At 32.4% G+C, this 18,948-nt stretch overlaps 1 protein-coding gene across 1 annotated transcript; it reads right to left on the reverse strand.

Moving 5' to 3' along the window:
- Positions 1-14,513: 14,513 nt before the first annotated feature.
- Positions 14,514-18,100, reverse strand: LOC105777427 (malate dehydrogenase). The gene is made up of 7 exons (XM_012600690.2): positions 17,932-18,100; positions 16,692-16,850; positions 16,387-16,562; positions 15,505-15,782; positions 15,272-15,407; positions 15,063-15,174; positions 14,514-14,862 (listed from the first exon to the last, which is right to left on the reverse strand). The coding sequence occupies exons 1-7, from the start codon at positions 17,972-17,974 to the stop codon at positions 14,768-14,770; spliced, it is 999 nt and encodes a 332-aa protein (XP_012456144.1). The 5' UTR covers positions 17,975-18,100; the 3' UTR covers positions 14,514-14,767.
- Between the last annotated feature and the right edge of the window lie 848 nt (positions 18,101-18,948).

Consider the following 18,948-nt stretch of genomic DNA (forward strand, 5'->3'; position numbering starts at 1 on the left):
AGTGAGTATAAATGGATAACAATTGTGAAGGCTCAAATACTCTTCAATTAATTACCTCTCAAAATTTGTAGTAATAATAGGAAAAAAAGAACACGATATAATACAAGTTCTTAAATTATTAAAATTATTGGAGAACCTTTTACGGCTAAGCCATTCAATTATATACCATTATAATAACTAAATTTTAGAAAAGAAAATAATTCAACTCCTCCAATTGTCAGTTAATGATAATTAAAAACCATGGAAAGACAGATAATATTTGAACAAATAAAGAAACTAATACAATACTAGGTTTTCATTTATTTAATTTTTCCTAGGATATTAGGTTATTTCCCAGTGGATCTATCCTTAAAGTTCAGCCAAGAGTGCAGACAAACTGCCTTTTATGCACCAAGCTTAGGCCGCACTACCTAAACATGGAGAGGCCTATAATTTAAGTTCAATTTAAATTCCCAGAATCTTTTCAATTAATAAATAAAATTGTTTTTAGTGATATTACTTTTACATTCCATGACAATTTCAACCAACAACACAAAGCAAAATGATGGAATTCAAAATCTGTCAAAGAGGATATATCTATGTTCAAACCTAAAGGCTTCAAAAATTTTCAAACTTCAAATTTTTATTGCTTTTCCTTCTCCCTCTCTCCCACTTCTCTCACTTCAAATATATTTTATTGTTTCATATTAAACATATTAGCTCGAGGGAAATCTTCCTTTAGTCAGTCCTTAATGTACAAAAACACAAGATACAAACAAGTTTATTGGGGGAAAGCTTATATAAACTAATTTATCGAGGGGAATCTTCCTTTAAATAGATTTATTTAACTCCAAATACATGAAAATTTGCAGTAAAGTAAAAAAAACAAAAGCAAATCCCAACAAATACAAAAAGAAACAATCATACAAAACAAAGCATTAAAATGAAGAACAGATTGTTTGTTTGTACCTTTTCTTCACTGTGATTTGGAGCATGAACCTTCACCAATCTTCACTGCAAAAGAGCCAAGAGAAAACACGTTATAAATGAACCCTAAACTTGAAATTCCCTAAAATCAACAATCCTATAACCCAAAAATCCTTTAAAATTCCTAAAATTTTGAAACCTAAACCAAAATCTCCAAACCCAATAACCCTAAACATTAACTAAAATAACAAATATAATAGTTTGAAAGTCAAAATTATAAAAACATACCTCAATTTTTTCCTTTCTTGAGTTAGGATTCTAATATTTTGTTTTGCCTAACTGATTCAAAAGTTAATTCAGTTTTTTGTTGTGATCGATTGGGCTTCTCTTTTCTAGTTAAAGCTTAACTTGTTTTAATTTTTTTAATATTGTGGGTAAACCTCAAAAATATTCTAAATGTTTTTCTTTAATTTAATTATTTTTTAAGTTTAAATTCATTTGCTGATGTGGCATTATTTTGTCTTAGCCATGTCAGCATCTACATAGGTATGGCACCAAGGTGGAAAAAAAATTCCACATCAATGTCTCTAGTCCCTTAATAACCATGTCAGCAAGACCATTAAAAATGACCAATTTGACCAAAAAAACAAAGGTTATGTATGAAAGTGCTCTAAAAAAAACCTTAAGGGACAAAGTGACCCAACACCCAAACGTTAGGGGTTAATTTTGTCATTATACCTATTCTTTTTAATTGATACATAGACAAGTAATTTAAAAAGCTAAAAAAAATTTACAGTAGATTACAATTTTTATTTAAAATTTTATATTTTATAAAAAAATTAAATTGTATAAAATTTTAAATAAAGTTAAACTCTCTTACTAAATATATTGTAAAAGTCATTGCAATCATTTTGAATGGTTATTATAATATTTTTATGTAATAATTAATTACTTAAAATCATGCATTTCAATTAAAATTAAAATTTTAAGTTTTAAAATTTTAAACCAGACTTCACTATTTACCTTTATTATCCAATAAATAAATGATTAAGAATATATTATAATTTATTGAAAATAAATATAAAAACTTTCAAAAAATAAAATTAAAATATCAAATTCAAATGTAAAAAATTCATATTCATTTTTAAAAAATTATCTTTTAAACCAAACTATTTCTCTATGTTAGAGTTGTGTGACTCAAATTCTAAGAGATTGCTTGCAAGTCAAGTTAAACAAAATATATTTTCTTTCTAGAAGATTTAGTATTTATTAGTATAATATATTTAGCATTTATTAGCATAGTTTACTTGACCAACTAATTTAGCCTATAAATAGGTTCTTTTACAACCTTAGAAAATACACCAATTAGAGATTAGAACTCATAACACATTTAGAGAATTTTGTGTTTATGTTTTGAGGGTTCTTTGTTTTTGGGTTTTTCGGGGTTTAGTTTTTTATCTCCATCTTTTGTATCATTTGTTCTTTTGCCATTATAGTAAAATTATATTTGCCCGTGGTTTTTTATCCTCTTTGGAGGGGTTTTTCCACGTTAAATTTGTGTGTTCAATTTCTCAAATTATTCCACTATTTTTTTATTGCTTAATCGGGTCGATCCTAACACTCTATTTATTAAATTTTCAAAAAAAAAAAAAACATAACCTCTAACATTTTCAAAATTTATGTTGAAAATTCATCTACTTACTTAACCTTTAGATATTTTCAATATATTTTTAAAATTTTATAATAAAAAATTATTTTAAAATTAAAGTGTATATAACCAGTTTCATCTACTTACTATCAATTTTAAAATTTTAAAATTATTTTTATATAACCTAAATAATGTACATTAATTTAAAATATACATATTTTTAAAATAATCCTAAGCAATGAACGGATATTAAAATTTTTATTTTTAAAATAAAATATACCATAATCAATTTCATTTTAAATTTCAAAGTTATATGTTACCTATTTAAAAATGCAGTATCAAATTTAAAATATTATTTTATATATCCTAAATAATGAAAGGATATTAATTAATTTTAAATTAATTATATTAATTTTTATATATCTTAATTAATGACAGATTTTATATTTTATATTTTAAGATTAAAAACTAAATATTAATGTAATGTCCTTAACCTGGCCCAAATGTTTTGGCCAAATCATGGAAGTTAAACTAGCCACTGAAATGACCTAGTAAGACGTTCAGGTTTCGGAAAAGCCCATTTTGAAAAGGATTCAAATTTTACAATTCTCAATTTTAGTTCAAATAGTCTAAAACATTTATTCAGGGAACAATTTTAATAACTCGAGCATGAAATATGTTTAAATTACTGAGTTTCTAATCTGCCTGAAGGGTATCGATTGTAATGCCCCAAAATTTTGAGAATTTAATTGTGAGAATCTATAGTAGTTAGATTTATGTATCTCTAGTTCTGTGCTTTGGTTTTGTGTTTAAGGTTTGGAGTTTAAGTTGCATCGTTAAAAGTTTTGTTATTTTTAAAACAACCCTTATCCATGTGTTTTGTAGCTAAGTGTAATTCTGTGTAAATCTGTGTCAAGAATGAGCTTGTTGGTTCACTAGTTAAGCATCTGTCTGTATTCTGTCTAGTTCCGACTCTGAATCCCATCGTATGCATTAGAAAAATTTTGCTAAATGTTGGTATGAGGATGGTAGTTAGATAATAAATATTTTTTAATATTTTTTTAACGTCAATTTCTTCTTTCTCTTCTTCTTTTGTTTTTCTCCCCTTTTCTTTCTTTTTCCTCCTCCTTCATTTTTTTTCTTTTTCCTTTTTCAAGTGAGTTATTTTATTGCATTCGATAAGTGATTGTCGAAGTATTAAGAGTTCTAAGTGATTCGGAACGTTGTTAGAATATTTCCGTGTAAGTTCTACGAAGTTGTTAGTTCCCGTTTATGTAATTGAATTAGTATTTCTCCGACTGCTGTTTGTAATTTTATTGTTAATTAGTTGTTAATCTTGTATTTAGACGTGAATTTGGAGGAAAGTAATCCTTCGTGTGCTGTTACGAATTAGTTCGGCTGATCTTCAGTAAGCGTTTGTTGTTGAAAGTTTCTTGGTGTTGATTTATTCAACATAATTGATTGAGTATTAATAGTTGCATTATCTAGTCATTTTAGTCAATTAATTGATTGTTGAATGGTTAATTAGGTTTCGGGTAGTCCCTGCATTGTTTTTCCATCAAAATGAGACCAGGTGCGTGCCGAAACTCTTAAATTTCACAAATTTTAGTCACCAAAAAATGTGGCTATTGACGCCATACGGCTAGGCACATGGTCGTGTGCCAGGCTGTGTGGGTGACCGTGTAACTCACTGTTCATTGATTTGGAGCCACACGGGTGTGTGTCCAGGCCGTGTGTGGCCATGTTAGTGCAGGGTTCACACGGGCAAAGGAAACGGGCATGTGTCTAGGCCATGTAACTCACTATTTTTTACTTAAGGCCATACGGGCAAGCACACGAGCGTGTGCGCAGGCCGTGTAAGTCATACGGGCAAGGACACGGTCGTATGTCCAGGCCTTATAACTCTCTATTTACGTTTTAGAACCACATGAGCAAGGACATGGGCATGTGTCCAGGCCGTATGGCATATAAAAAAAGGCCTGAAACCCGTTTTGAGGCCATAAATGTTGTTTATGACTGATATTAACTTCCACATTGTATGAATGATCTAAATTTGATTGAATGAGAACTCTCTGATACTCTGTAACGGACGTATGAATATCATAATTGTATGTGTACTGTGATACTTAATCTGATATTGAATTGTGTTATCTACTTGCGAAATAATTTAGAATAACTAAATACATATTGTGGATATTTGTACTCCGCATTTGCATGGGTTGGGATATTATGAAGAATGAAGTAATCTACTCTGAATTAGTGGCTAAGCCATCATGTGTATAATTCTGATTCTGGCGCTTCATCGAATTATGATCCAGTAGTTAAGCTGTGTTTCTGTAAACGTGCCAGACAGATACTCTGTGGTGTGTAGGGTTCGTTGGGAATTGAATGCTCTTAACGATGTGTTGGGATGGCCGAAGATGGTATGTAGCGGATAGGAGTTAGGAATATTTGCATCTGAATCTGATCTGTTTTGAATAGGAAACCGAAACTGTTTCTGCATCTGTAATTAATCAATCTCGAATCTGAATTGGAAATACTTCTGTTACCAAATGAATCTTTGAATTTAGAAACTATTTGATAAATGTGTTTTAATTGAACAAACTTCTTTTACACACTGAGTTCACAACTCACTTTGTTATTGATTGAATTTCGGGTGGTTCTCAAACTTTAACAAGTCGGCACTGCGAGAGCTCGGTCAAGCTTTTATCATTCTTTAAATACTCATATTAGGATTTTTCATATTCTAAGAACTTATGATGTTTGGAAAGATTATATACTTACTTAATTGCTATGTTGGATATTATGTGTAAAATGGTTTATTCTGACTGTGTTATAAATGTGGCGTTTTAGTATCGTTGATGTAACTCTCTGGACTTGGTCTGGACGCCTAGGCCGATTTTAGGGTGTTACATCAATACCAAATAGAAAAGTATCGATACTTATTTAAGTATCTATACGGTTAGGACATTTTGCCAATTTTGAAATTTATTAAACATGACCAATATCAAATTTATTAAATATGATCAAGAATCAATTTCATTTTAAAATTCAAAGTTATCTGTTACTTATCTAAAAATGCAATATCAAATTTAAAAATATTATTTTATATATCCTAAAAATGAATAGATAGTAATTAATTTTAAATTAATTATATTAATTTTTATATATCTTAATTAATGAACAGAATTGAAAATTTATATTTTAAGATTAAAACTAAATATTAAATTAAAATTAAAAAATCATCATAAAATTTAAAATATACATAATCAATTTCATTTCAAATTTCAAAGTTATTTTTACTTATCTGAAAATGCAAACCTCAAATTTAAATTTTAGAATTTATTTTTTATATCCTAAATCATCAACAAGTACTAATATAATGTAAGTATTTATCTAATTTAATATAATAATTGAATTTTTAATTTAATTATCATTTTATTTTCAATTTAGAGTAAGTAATTTTAAAATTTTAAAATTTCATGTTAATATATCATCTTAAAATTAATATATATCTAATTTAAGAACTAAATTTAATTTTTAAAAATTTATTATCATTATATTTTTAAAAGAATATTGTTATTATTTCAATTGAAGAGATAAATTTAATATTAAATCTTGATTATCTATATGAATCCAAATTATACAATAAAAATTTATAAATGCAATGTTTGGTAACTTTTTCAACTTACAACTTTTTTATTTTGAAAGGTGTAACATTCGTGTTATGCCTCAGAGGTGGACACAGTGCCATGTCGGGTTAAGAGTATTAAAGAATTTTAGAAACGGACTAAGTAGGAAATTTTGAGTGCTAATATAGAAAGTAGTTAGAGCCGATAAGGAATTAGAAAATGCTTTTTAGATGAGGAAAATAAATTTGAGATATTGACTAAATTATAGAAGAGCAAAAAGTGTTGTTAGAAAAGAATACATGGAATTTGGAAAAAAGAGGAAGAGAAAGGACTATAAGTGAAATTTGACCAAAATAAAGCATGAATCATGATATTGTAGATAAATTTGAAGGGTCAAATAATAATTACTTAAATTAGATCATTATGGAAAAACTTAATGATTAAGGGTGAAAGTTTGTTAAAATAGGATTGGTTGTTAAAATAGGATTGGTTGACCAATTAGCAAAACTATTATTTGATTAATTAAATTAATAGATAATTTGGTAGAAATGTGTAGAAAATTGAAGAAAAAGATGAAAGGCATTCATCTCCATCAAAGAAGCAAAATTGTCACTCCAAAAATCTATCCATCCAACTTTTGCTTTTATTCTAAATAGGTCTTTCCACCATTTCTAAGCCCTACCAAGCTCAATTCTTAAAATTTCTTTGATGTTTCTTTAGTAAATTCAATAAAGAAGACTAGTAGTTACCTTAGTTCCATGAGAAGAAGTGTCAATTGTGATCTTAGAAGAATGAGAAAATCAGAATAGAAATTGATTTCTTGAGCAAAAGGTAAGAGATGATGAAATCTTCATGAAATTCATGTTAATTTCATTAAAATATCATAGAAATGTTATTTGATTGTAGTTTTAACATGTAAATGTTATATGTTTTGACATGGAAATGAAGAAAAAGAGAAGAAAGGTGAGGATCCAATTGAAGACAAAGGAAAATAGGTGGTCAAGGAGTAAGAAGAAGGAAAAACATGTCATCCAAGCTTTGGTTCTAAGAAATTTAAGAATTTTACCTTGTTTAATTGAGATTCAATTATAAATTATGTTAACTAGATGGTTTAATTATTAATATATTAATGTTAGATGTAGAGATGATTAATGAAAATTTAAGAGAATGATTCAAATTTTATTTATTTTATGAAATTGAAGTAATTTATAGTGAAATAAGAAAATGACTAAATTGTAAAGTAGACAAAATATAGATGACATGTCATTAAGGAGAATTAACGCACCCTCTCTTCTATTAAGCACTACAATGTTGTTCTGTTTTGTTATGCACTTCGATGTTGTTCTAATATGATAAACACTTCGATGACGTTCTGATATGTTAAGCACTATGGTGTTGTTTTGTTCTTATAACGCACCTTAGTGCGATTCTACATCTATTCTGTTTAGTCTACAATGGGCTACGAAAAGAAATGTGACCAAAAAGAATGGTTAATGTGACAAGGTAAGTGATGGTAAGTATTTTGAAATGAAAAAGATTCACATATTAGTGTCTTTGGTAATAATTTGATGTATAAGAATATTTATTATAATCAATTGTATTGGATATTTAAAGGTTTAAATTCTTGTGGTACTTACTAAGCCTTCACCGACTTAACGCTTTTGTTTCTAACATAGGTAGAAGATAGATTCAACAAGCTAGGACGGGGATCGTGGTCAGCTCATCTCATCACATCTCTAAGCCTAGACATAAAATTTTGGTTTAGTATGGCATTTACATAGGAAGTATGGTATGGGATATAGGTACAGAGGACTAGAATGCAAGACTTTGTAAACTTTATCAATCACGTGAACTTCATTAAAATATTTAATATGTTTGTGATGAGCTATAATATGTTAGTATTATAATTGATTTATATGCTTGAATTGTGAATTGATTTGGTTGTATTGAAGTATTTGGTGTGCAGAGACTTAAATATAAATTTTTGGAAATTGGAAAATTTTCCTTTGAATTTCAAACATCGAACTATGTTTTGGTATCGATACCAAAGGAAAAGTACCGATACTTAGAGGGAAGTATTGATACTTCAACCAAGGTACCAATACTTATGAATTTTTCTTGAATTTTTGGAAACTTCGAAGCTCAAAATAATATCAATACCTTACTAGAGTATTGATGCCCTGGTGATGGTATCGAGACCTCTTCAATGGTACCAACACTACTGAATTTGTTGAAAAAAATTTCATAACATCGAAGCTCAAAATAATATCGATACTTGAAAAGGGTATATGAAAATGGTACATATGGAATTTTATGAAAACAAATGTCACGTCGTGACGTCGGATCTTTAATGCCGCGACGATAAATGGACAATGAGTGACATCATTACCTGGAACCCCTGAAGTTGCGACATCAACCTGATAGTTTTGAAACTTTACAATTTAATCCTTATTTGACCTCAGGTTATCAAAAAAGCTTTTGTTAGCTCGTACATAGCCCAGACATGATTGTAACATGAGTTATAAAATGTGTAATGATTTAAATAGCAAGCATGAATTGTTGAACTGAATTGTAAATGTTTGTAGTTGCTTCAGCAACAAGTGTGACATTCTGGAGCTCAAACCCGACGATTGGTTTGGTATGGGGTGTTATAGTTCCTCATTCTATTAATTTTATATAAAAATCAACGTATGTATGGATATATATATAAACATCATAAAGTAAAAACTAATTTAAAAAATATTGAGGAGTAAAGTCAACAACCCCATAGAGCTTAAAACATCGCTTCACATTCAAATATAGGTGGTAGCCATGGAATCCACGATTTCATTTCCAAGACTCCATTAAATGCAATTAAACACAAAAAGTTCGAAACGGCGTAGTTTGTTTTTAATTTCAAAAGCTTATTGTGTCAATAAGTACAAAGTTCTAGTGTCACGAGGCTAGAACTTTAGTCTAGTAAACTACATGGCCTTCAGCTATTTCTTTGTTTCAAATCTACCTATGTCAACCTAACTCTCATAAAGTGTGAATTCTCCTGGAAATTCTCTAAGGCACCGAAAATAAAGTGGAAGCAACTCTAAAAGAGAAAAAAGCCACGAATGGACAAAAAAGTCACAAGAAAAGAATAACACACCAAGTGTTTGAGTATATGCTCTTAAAAGTATTATTTAACTCAAGAACAGAATAGAAGGGATGATTACAAATAGGGGGAAGGCCTCTATTTATAGTTGAGTTCCCCAAAATCCAATGGTATAAATTGAATTATATCAACAGCTAAGATTAGCATCTATTTACAAGATGAGAGTCTTAAGGGATTTAAAATCTATACACCTTTATCCCTTAGAATTTACAATAATTAGCTTGGTAACTCTAGTTTTATTGGAGTGTTTCACTGGGCCACCAAGGCTTCAAGTAGATGAGCTTCTCCATGTGTTCCACAAATCGGCCAATTCAAGTGGGCCAAATGAACCTCATTTAATCACCTCTATGGAATGTTCTGAGCACAATGGTCACAAGCTTTTATCCAAGACCCATAATATTCTCCCCCACCTATTCTCATGACACCCTTGTCGCGTCCTCAGAATTACACTAGTTTGAGTAGTCTCGAAACTATCTCAATGCCTCAGCTGATTCCCAACTAGTCTCTTTATCGGGTAGTTCTGCCTCTGGAAACATTTGTCTTGGCTTATGTCTTCATCGTCGCCTAACACGAACCATATTTCTATCTTTTACATCTCGATCAGAAGCCACTGCTCTTACTTTCCCCCATTATGACTTACCTCGATTTGGATTTCCTTGATCCTCACAAATAGGCTTTGGCACACCCACATTGAACACTAGGTTAACATTGAGTATTGCCGCTAACTTTGGTTTGTAAGCCTCTTAGCTTACCCTCTTCAAAACTCTAAAAGGGCCCCTGTGTTTTTTCCAAGCCAACGATAAGTCATAATGTAAAACACTAGATAAGTGTTTGAGATGTATCTCGTTCGTAACACTTACTCAATTCAATTACCCAGTTTGCATTACCACTTTTCCCCAAAGTCTAATGCACAACCTATCTCTCTCATAGGTGGTAGCTCTATTGATACCTCAATAGGCTTCACATCGATTTTCTGTACCTCTAACATTTTCAAGAGGGTCTTCGTAGCACTCCGATCTACCAAGTCATTATTCTCACCACATGGAACATCCTTGACTAGTTGGATTGCTGGCAATACCTTGGTTCCATCTCTCATGTCTAGACTCACCGACACAACACATTGTTTTTGTCGAGTATCCAAGATACATATACAATCGACAAAAGAAACCAACAAAGCATTAATCTTGTTAAAGAAATTCAAGCCAAGAACAAATTTATAATCATCCAAATGAATTACCTCGAAGTCTTCCTTACCTTTCCATTGACTGAACTGTAGTTTAACTCCTTGTACTACTCCTACAATTGGGACCTCTTTGGAATTTACCGTCTTGATTTTCTTAGTTGATTTGCTAACTGAGAGACCAAGTTTACTCATGACTTTCTCTGATATAAACAATTTTGATGCTCTCATGTCAACAAGAGCACTCCTTCTTCGGCCTACGATGTTGATATCAAAAAACACCAACCATTTTTACTTGTGATCCCTCTTCACTTTTACATGATTGAGTATCTTTGATCCAAGATTTAAAGCCTCCCTCTTTAGCTTTCTTTCATCTTCTTCAGTGACCAAGGATAGTTAGATCACTTTGGAGAGTCCCACAACCTATGCAAACCACAAATAAGAAGAAGCACTCCACATGATTTTTCTTATTCTCTTTTACCCTCTTGGCTTTGGCACCACTCACAATCGAACCAAGCTTCATGGACGTTTTTTCTAGCTCATCATCCCCTTTGATGGTAGAAAACATGGATCATTTCGAACAGTCAGTTACTATATGCGGGCTGCCATATAAGAAGCATTGAATCTCGTTCTTCTTTTCCTTCGAGTAGTTGGGCCTCTAATTCCTATTATTTGTTTTCCTATTACCACCATTGTTGTTGCTATTCTCAATCTGTACTTCTTTATCTCCCTTACCATTACCCTTCTCCTTAGGCTTGGAAGACTCAATTTTGTCTTTCCTAGGAACAAGCTCGATTAAGGATTCTTCCATGATCATAGCTTTGGACAATTCTTGGACTCCTCAACATTCCAAGTCTTGTTTAACCTACAACTTCAAACCATCAATGAAGAAGAAGAATGCTTCTTTCTCATTCAAATCCGTAATTTGGAGCATTGGTTCACTAAACTCTTTCACATACTCCCGAATTGTGTCTTGTTGCGAAAATTAATGCAACTTACCTGAGCCTCATTCTCGGCATATTGTGGGTAAAATTGCTCCTTCAAATCTTTCTAGAATTCCTCCCAAATCTCAATTTTGGTCCCACCTCACTTTTCATCTGTGGACCTACGACGCCACCACAAAAGAGCGACTTCAATATAATACATGGAAGTATTGTTTCATTTCCCATAAGAAGTTGTCCATTTCCTTCACAAATCTTGCCCCCTTAAACTTCTTCAGCTTGGGGACATCAATCTTATGGCTCGATTTTGCAACCAACACCCCTTTACCCACAGCAACTCTGCACAAAGCAAGCTCCCCTTTAGCTACTCAATTTTTTTGTTCAAAGATGTCATTGTGGCTTCGAGAGTATCATTCTTCTCGCCAGCTTACCCATAGTAGTATTGAGGAGCACTTGCAATGCATCCATATTGGAACTTAGGGCCTCCGCCACATATTCCTTGAATTTCTCTTTCATTAGGTCCAACTCATCAGTGTATGTCTCCACTACCTCGAGTGTTTCCTTAACTTCACTTCACTCATGGATTCCTCTAAATGGACTACACAAATTTCCAAAGTCGAAAGTATATCCCTTGATCTACTATTTTTTCATGCCCCTCTCAACACGGGTCTCCATCGAGATATTCTGGTTGTATACTCCTTTCGTCATATCAACCGGCACCTTCGAACCCTATCTCTAACACCAACTATCACGAGGGATAGAACTATAGTTTGGCAAACTGCATGACCTTAGGCGATTTCTTTGCTTCAAATCTACCTAAGTCGGCTTAACTCTCAAAAAGTGAAAATTTTCTTGAAAATTCTCTAAAGCACCGATAATAAAGCGGAAGCAACTCTAAAAGAGAAATAAGCCACGAACGAACAAAGAACCTGCAAGAAAAGAATAGTACATCAAGTGTTTGAGTAAACGCTCTTAAAAGTATTCTTTAACTAAGAATGGAATACAATAGATTGTTAGAAATGAGGAAGAAGGCATATATTTATAGTTGAGCTCCCCAAACCCAATGGTACAAATTGAATTATATTAATGATTGAGATTAGTGCATATCCACAAGATGATAGTCATAAATAATTTAAGTTCTACGCATCTTTATCCATTAGAATTTATAATAATTACCTTGGTAACTCTAATTTTACTAAAGCATTTCACTGGGTCACCAAAGTTTGAGGTAAATGAAGTTTTCCATGTGTTCCACGAATCAAATCAATTCAAATGAGTCTCATTTAATCAATCAACCTTTATGAGACGTTCTTTACGTAAAGATCACAAACTTTAATCCGCAATCACAAATTTTGATTCGCAACCCATGACATAAATCATTAATATAACCAGTTGCTAAAAGCCTAAACAATACCATACTTTTTATTTAAAAAGTACCCATTTTTACATTTACCTTCTTAAACACAATTAATTTAATTTTTTTTCACTCACTTACGTTCTAGTCATTTTGTAAAGACTGAACTGAAATAATATAAAAATTCAAAAGGTATTATAGGAGTAAAAAAATTAAATAAAGATTATATTACAATTAATATAGGCATAATTGCATAAAATACACTCAATGTTTAAAGGTTTTTGGGTTTGAGCCCTTAACATTTTTTTATTGATACCCTCAACGTTACGATTTTTTCAGAAATTAGTCCAATTTTAACAGTCAAAGTGAGTTGACCATTAATCAAACTACAGGTCAACATAGTAGCCTATGTGGCATGCCACATAAGCGCACAATGTCATAGATGACATCATCTATTTAACGAAATTCTTTTTTTTTCATTTTCTTTCCATTTCTTTCTTCTTCCCTCTTTCTCTCTTCCCCTCTATTCTATGTTGGAAGAATCAATGTCGACTGTACATTTTTCTTCCCTTTGGACTTCCATTTTTAGCTAATTTACCCTTACTATTTTCTTTGTCTTCTTTAACATTACCATTGGTACTATCATTTCTCTTCCAACAACTCTAGCGCCGCTGCTTTTGGCAATGTCAGTGACAGCCGATCACTCCATGAAGGAGATGAAACAAACGACCCTAGGCTCCTTCCATCCCCACCTGTTTTACAAAGGCTCAAATCCATCAACTTGTACTCTTACAGATTCCAACAACCCTTTACTTCCACCACCATCACTGCCGGAATCTAGCCAATTTCCATATCTCTTTTCAACAACAAACCAATGAAATTAAAATCACAGCTGAACCAGTCTCAACCCACAATGATAGATCTCTTTCTGTTTTGCAAAGGTTTAAGTCTATAGACCTTCTTGGCTCATAGATAACCATGAGTATTTCAAGCAGAATTGATATTTTGTAGGGGTATTTAGATCTAGATATCTTAGGATATTCATTTTTTTATATTTCGTTAATCATCTTGAAAGAAAATTTATCTTCTTCTTCTTTTTTTTTTGCATTGTTATTGGTGATAGAAACAGATCCATCAGAGGAACTCAAAAGAGGGTTAAACATGAACTGTCTAACGTTGATGGCGATGGCAGATGAAGCTGAGGAAAAGGCAACTGTGTCGTCTCCTAACAGCGCTGTGTCGATGGATTTTGGGATTAGAAACAGAAGCAGAAGAGGCAAAATGGGAAGAAAATGAAAAAAAAATATTAAATAAAAGACGTCATCTATGACGTCCTACGCTTATGTGACATGCCACATAGGCTCCTATGTTGACCTACGTTGACCTACAATTTGATTAACAGTCAACTCACGTTGAGCGTTAAAATTGAATCGATTTTTGAAAAAATATAACATTGAGGGTGTCAATTAAAGAAAAGGATAAAAGCTCAAACCAAAAAAGAGGGTATTTTATGAATGGTATAATTCTTAATATTTCTTTTATTAAAGAAAAGGATAAAGGCTCAAACCAAACAAAAAAACAAAATGCTTCACTCCATTAAAAAGTCCCGTTTTCTTAATATTTACTTGGCACAATTCATTTTCTTAGAAAACATACTTTCACTCACGTACGAAATTCTAGTTGTTGGTAAAACAGAAACAGAAAAGATGATTGCAGAAAACAAAACACATTATACAATATCATAACATTCGTTTGGATGACAATAGTTCTTTGCTTATCCCCCATTTAGAATCGAGCTGAACTCTGGGGTCAGTAATAAAAACCGAAAACCCCATCAGATGCAAGATCCGGGGAGGCGGCTTTCCCCACCATTAACAGTTCATCTAGAATCCCTTTCTTATTCAAAACTGCAGCTATCCTACCAAAGCATACCATACCACAAATTGAATAAATGGTCAAAGCATTCATGAGAGGCAGGAGTATGCCAATTCCTTCTCTTCGGTCAGCTCCGCTCCAGTCAAGTCCAACTTCTTCCTTGAGAATTCATCAATTACCAGCCCTGAACACAAACACACAAAAGAAAGTGTAACCGAACTGTTGTAATTGAATTCTTAAAAGAAAAAGCTTGCAAGAGATAGAAACTGCTGACATAAGATGATTAGAAGCATCAATATCTAGTTATTAGTTAATACATGCTGACATAAGATTAACCCATAATTCAAACAATATCATGCGATCATATTTTTGCTTTATTCTTACCTTGGACAATTGTCCATTCTCCATTGCGACAAGTTACTGGGAAGGAATAAATGACCCCAGCTGGTGCATTGTACAAACCATCAGAGTACACCCCCATGGAAACCCATGTGCCCTACCAGTGCAACCAATTAAAGGAAACAGAAGAATGTGATTGAGACATGTGATAATATCATTAAAATAACAGATTAACAACATTGTCAAATGCCAACCTCTGGAGTTCCAAGGACCCAATCACGTATGTGATCACATGCGGCACTAGCAGCAGATAGTGCACTTGAGAGTTTCCTAGCTTTGATGATTGCAGCACCACGTTGTTGGACAGTGGTTATGAATTCTCCATTTAACCTTTGATGAATTAAATATATCAGAATGAGAACTCAGAATTCTTCAAATATATCTATATCATCAGATAATCAACTAGGGTAAATATGATTTTCTTTACCATGCATCATCTTTCACGAGTTCGCGAACAGGCTTCTCTGCAGACGGAGTCTTGACAGTTGCATGATTGACATCAGGATACTGAGTTGATGAATGATTACCCCAAATAATCACATTTTTAACATCAGAAACTTGGACATTCAGTTTCTCTGAGATTTGACCTAATGCCCTGTTATGATCCAGCCTTGTCAGACAGGTAATGTTCTTTGCAGGAATTGAAGGTGCAAATTCCTTCAGGATCAACGCATTAGTGTTGGCAGGGTTGGCAACAACCAGAACCTGTGACAAACAGGAAGCACATGAAGGCAAGTAAGGTCAAAGAGTACATGAATTCTTAATCTATAAACTTAGTAACTTTTGAGTGCCAATGAGGAAGTTCCAAGGTCCTCACGGAAAATATTTACATGGACTCAAGATGAATGTCAGATAAAATGTGTCCCAGACAAACATGCTCAATTTTTCTATATTTTTCCATGTATTTGGAGGATCATACCCTCATATCTCTTCCAAATATATGTTGGATGCTGGTATTGAGCACAGGGTACTTTAGAGAAAATGAAGTATCGGATTATCATAGATGTATAGAATGAAATTTAGTCCCTTAACAAACTTCAAGAAGATACAATAACATAATATGATCCCTCCTGCCAAATCAGTACCAAACCATAAAATGTAGTACAGATCTCAAAGGTTACAAGAAAATAGAGCTTCGGAATTTGAAAATTTTATATTGTGCTCATCTACTTCCGTGGAGAAGAAAATTTTTTTAATGATAATCATATAGTTATGCAAGAAATTAAATATAGTAAAAAAATGAAAATTAAAAAATTTCATTCCATAGGTGCTCAAAATGCTACAACTTTTGTGAACACATTTTTCTCACCTTGCAGTTTGGAGCTGCATGCTGTTCCAAGGCAGAAGCCTGAGACTTGTAAATAGACACATTCTTTGACATAACATCCTTCCTTTCCATTCCTTCCTTCCTTGGGAAACCACCAACCATGACTGCGATGTTGACTCCAGTGCATGCCTCAACAACATCAGTAGTAGCAACAACACCTGACACCAAAAACAGAAAAAGGTTAGATCACATAACTATACAATATATTCATACAAATTCCATAGAATCGATAATACATCTCAACAACACCATTTGAAACTTGAACCACGCGATAATGAAAATACAACCTTTTAGAAGGGGAAAAGCAGCATCCACCAACTCCATCTTGACTCCATTCAAAGCCTCTGCAGCAGGTGGGATATCAAGCATGTGAAGGATCACAGGCTGATCAGCACCCAACATGACTCCCCTAGCAATCATGGGTACAAGGGCATACCCAATTTGTCCTGTGAATACAACAAAAACGAAAACACTGAATTTTAAATATATCAGTTTGGAAAACCAAAACCAAAACACCAAGTCTGTGCTTCTGTTGGAAAATTTGATTCAGCTCCCAAGCACTTAGTTTTTAATGTCATATCCGAAACATATCAAATTCCTCTATTTTCGAGCTTGATCCAAAAACACATCTTCCATTACCAGGCCCATTCTTGACATTTTTGGGCCTTAAGCGAAACAATAAATTGGGCACCTTTTAAAAAAAATATAAAACGTAATACAATAAAATAAAAATATATACTAGTAATAAAATTAAAAAAATTGAAGCCCTTTTCTTTGCTTTGTTTTCCAGCCTGTAATGAAGTGTTGATCAAAAAACTTCAAACGGCTGAATATCTTTTTCACGTTCAAAACCAAAGAAATATTTTTTGGGCCCCTTCCAGCTCTGGGCAGCCGCACTCCCAAACTATCCCAGGGCCGGGCCTGTCCATTACCGATCATGTAGAATTTACTTTCATTTATTTAATTATGGTACTAGCAAATCAACATGTTCATTTTTTAAACTAGACCTGTAAATTCGACATGTCGAGTTGATTCTGTGTCTGGATCAAAGTTCGAATTCGGGTCATTTCAAATACGTCTCAAGTTCAGGTCGGTTTCGGTTGAAAGGTTTCAGGTTGTTGCCTGAAAAATCGGGTTTGGTTGAATTTAGATTGGGGTTAATCAAGTTGAGTTTTCGGGTTCCGGTAGAAATTGACAGTTGTAGTTCGAACTATAATGAAAGTAAAAAATTTTCAAAACTCCGAATCATCATCCATCATTTAGCATATAAACTTCCACAAACACTACTTGAACTACTACGCTTAGATCCAAGGCAAACTAATATATTTGTCAGCAAAACCTAGTACAAGATCAATCATTTCTAATCTAAACAATGATCAGTCCAATCGAAACATAAGAAATAAAAACAAAGTTCAAGTCTAAGTTTCGATTAACTGGACCAGATAATAGAGATCGGACTCGTCCAATCAAAATTACTAGATCTGAATATGTTAAGTAAAGGATCTGAGAGGTGGAGCATAACAATACCTGCAGCTCCAGTAACGAGGACGCGAACTGGTTCTTTCGCCATTGATGGAGATCCAAGAACAACAAAACGATGCCGTACAGATGGAAGAGTTAAGTGGAGAGAGTGAAGTAGAAATATATTTCAAGTATGAGGGAAAGAGGCAAGAAACCTGAGGTAGATATTTATCCGTCAATGCCTTGCCCGAGGTAAATGATTATAAAAACAATTTTAAAAAAGGGACAGTGTTTTTTTCTAGTTTAACGCTGTCGTTTGGAAGGTGAGATGGAGAGGTATATGCCGTTGCGATGCGGACAACATTTGTGGGGCCCATAGATTGGAGTGACGACGAGAATCATGCTTTATCTCAGTTATGTTTTGCTTTGTAACTGAAAACTAGTTGGTGTTAGGCTAAAAAGGAGTGGCTTTAAACTGAGCGTATGCCCCCAATGAAACTATATCCACAAATGTCAAATGCTTAACCACATATATTTTATTTTATTTTTATATATTCCAACAAAAACAATCACTTCTTGTCAACAACAGCTGACAAAGGGGTTTTGGTTATTTGATCCTTAATCTATTATTTTCCCTCTACTTATCCAAAAATAAAAATAAAAACGCTTCATTTTAAAGATTTTTTCCTTAAAATTTACCCGCATCTTCAATAAAACTATGAAATTTAAATTTCACTATATTAAATCTAATATTTTATTATTCTTATGTGTTATATAAAAATTAATAATTTATATTCACAAGGATGCATGTATTATTAGAGTTAATCAAATTTACCTTGTACAATTTTACTTTAAAAAATTTACAAAATTTTAAATATATATTAATTTTTTGTCACCAGTATTACACGTGATATACACGTTTATTTGTTAAATTAAGAATAATTAAAAATTATATATAACATATTTAATATAAATAATACTTAAAATAAGTCTTTTTTTGTAAGTAATAGTACAATATTATAAATTGTTATTTGTGTACAATGTTTAAAAGGACATAATGTAAAATCATATATTCCACTTTTC

The sequence above is a fragment of the Gossypium raimondii genome, chromosome 10, assembly GCF_025698545.1.
Source record: "Gossypium raimondii isolate GPD5lz chromosome 10, ASM2569854v1, whole genome shotgun sequence".
In the NCBI taxonomy this organism is placed as follows: Eukaryota; Viridiplantae; Streptophyta; class Magnoliopsida; order Malvales; family Malvaceae; genus Gossypium; species Gossypium raimondii.

Bases quoted from the DNA above. Each gene is read 5' to 3' on its own strand.
- LOC105777427 (XM_012600690.2), bottom strand. From the start codon at position 17,974: ATGGCGAAAGAACCAGTTCGCGTCCTCGTTACTGGAGCTGCAG. The intron at 16,851-17,931 runs GTATTGTTATGC...TTGTATTCACAG, and splicing joins CCTCGTTACTGGAGCTGCAG to GACAAATTGGGTATGCCCTT. The intron at 15,783-16,386 runs GTGAGAAAAATG...TGTTTGTCACAG, and splicing joins ATGCAGCTCCAAACTGCAAG to GTTCTGGTTGTTGCCAACCC.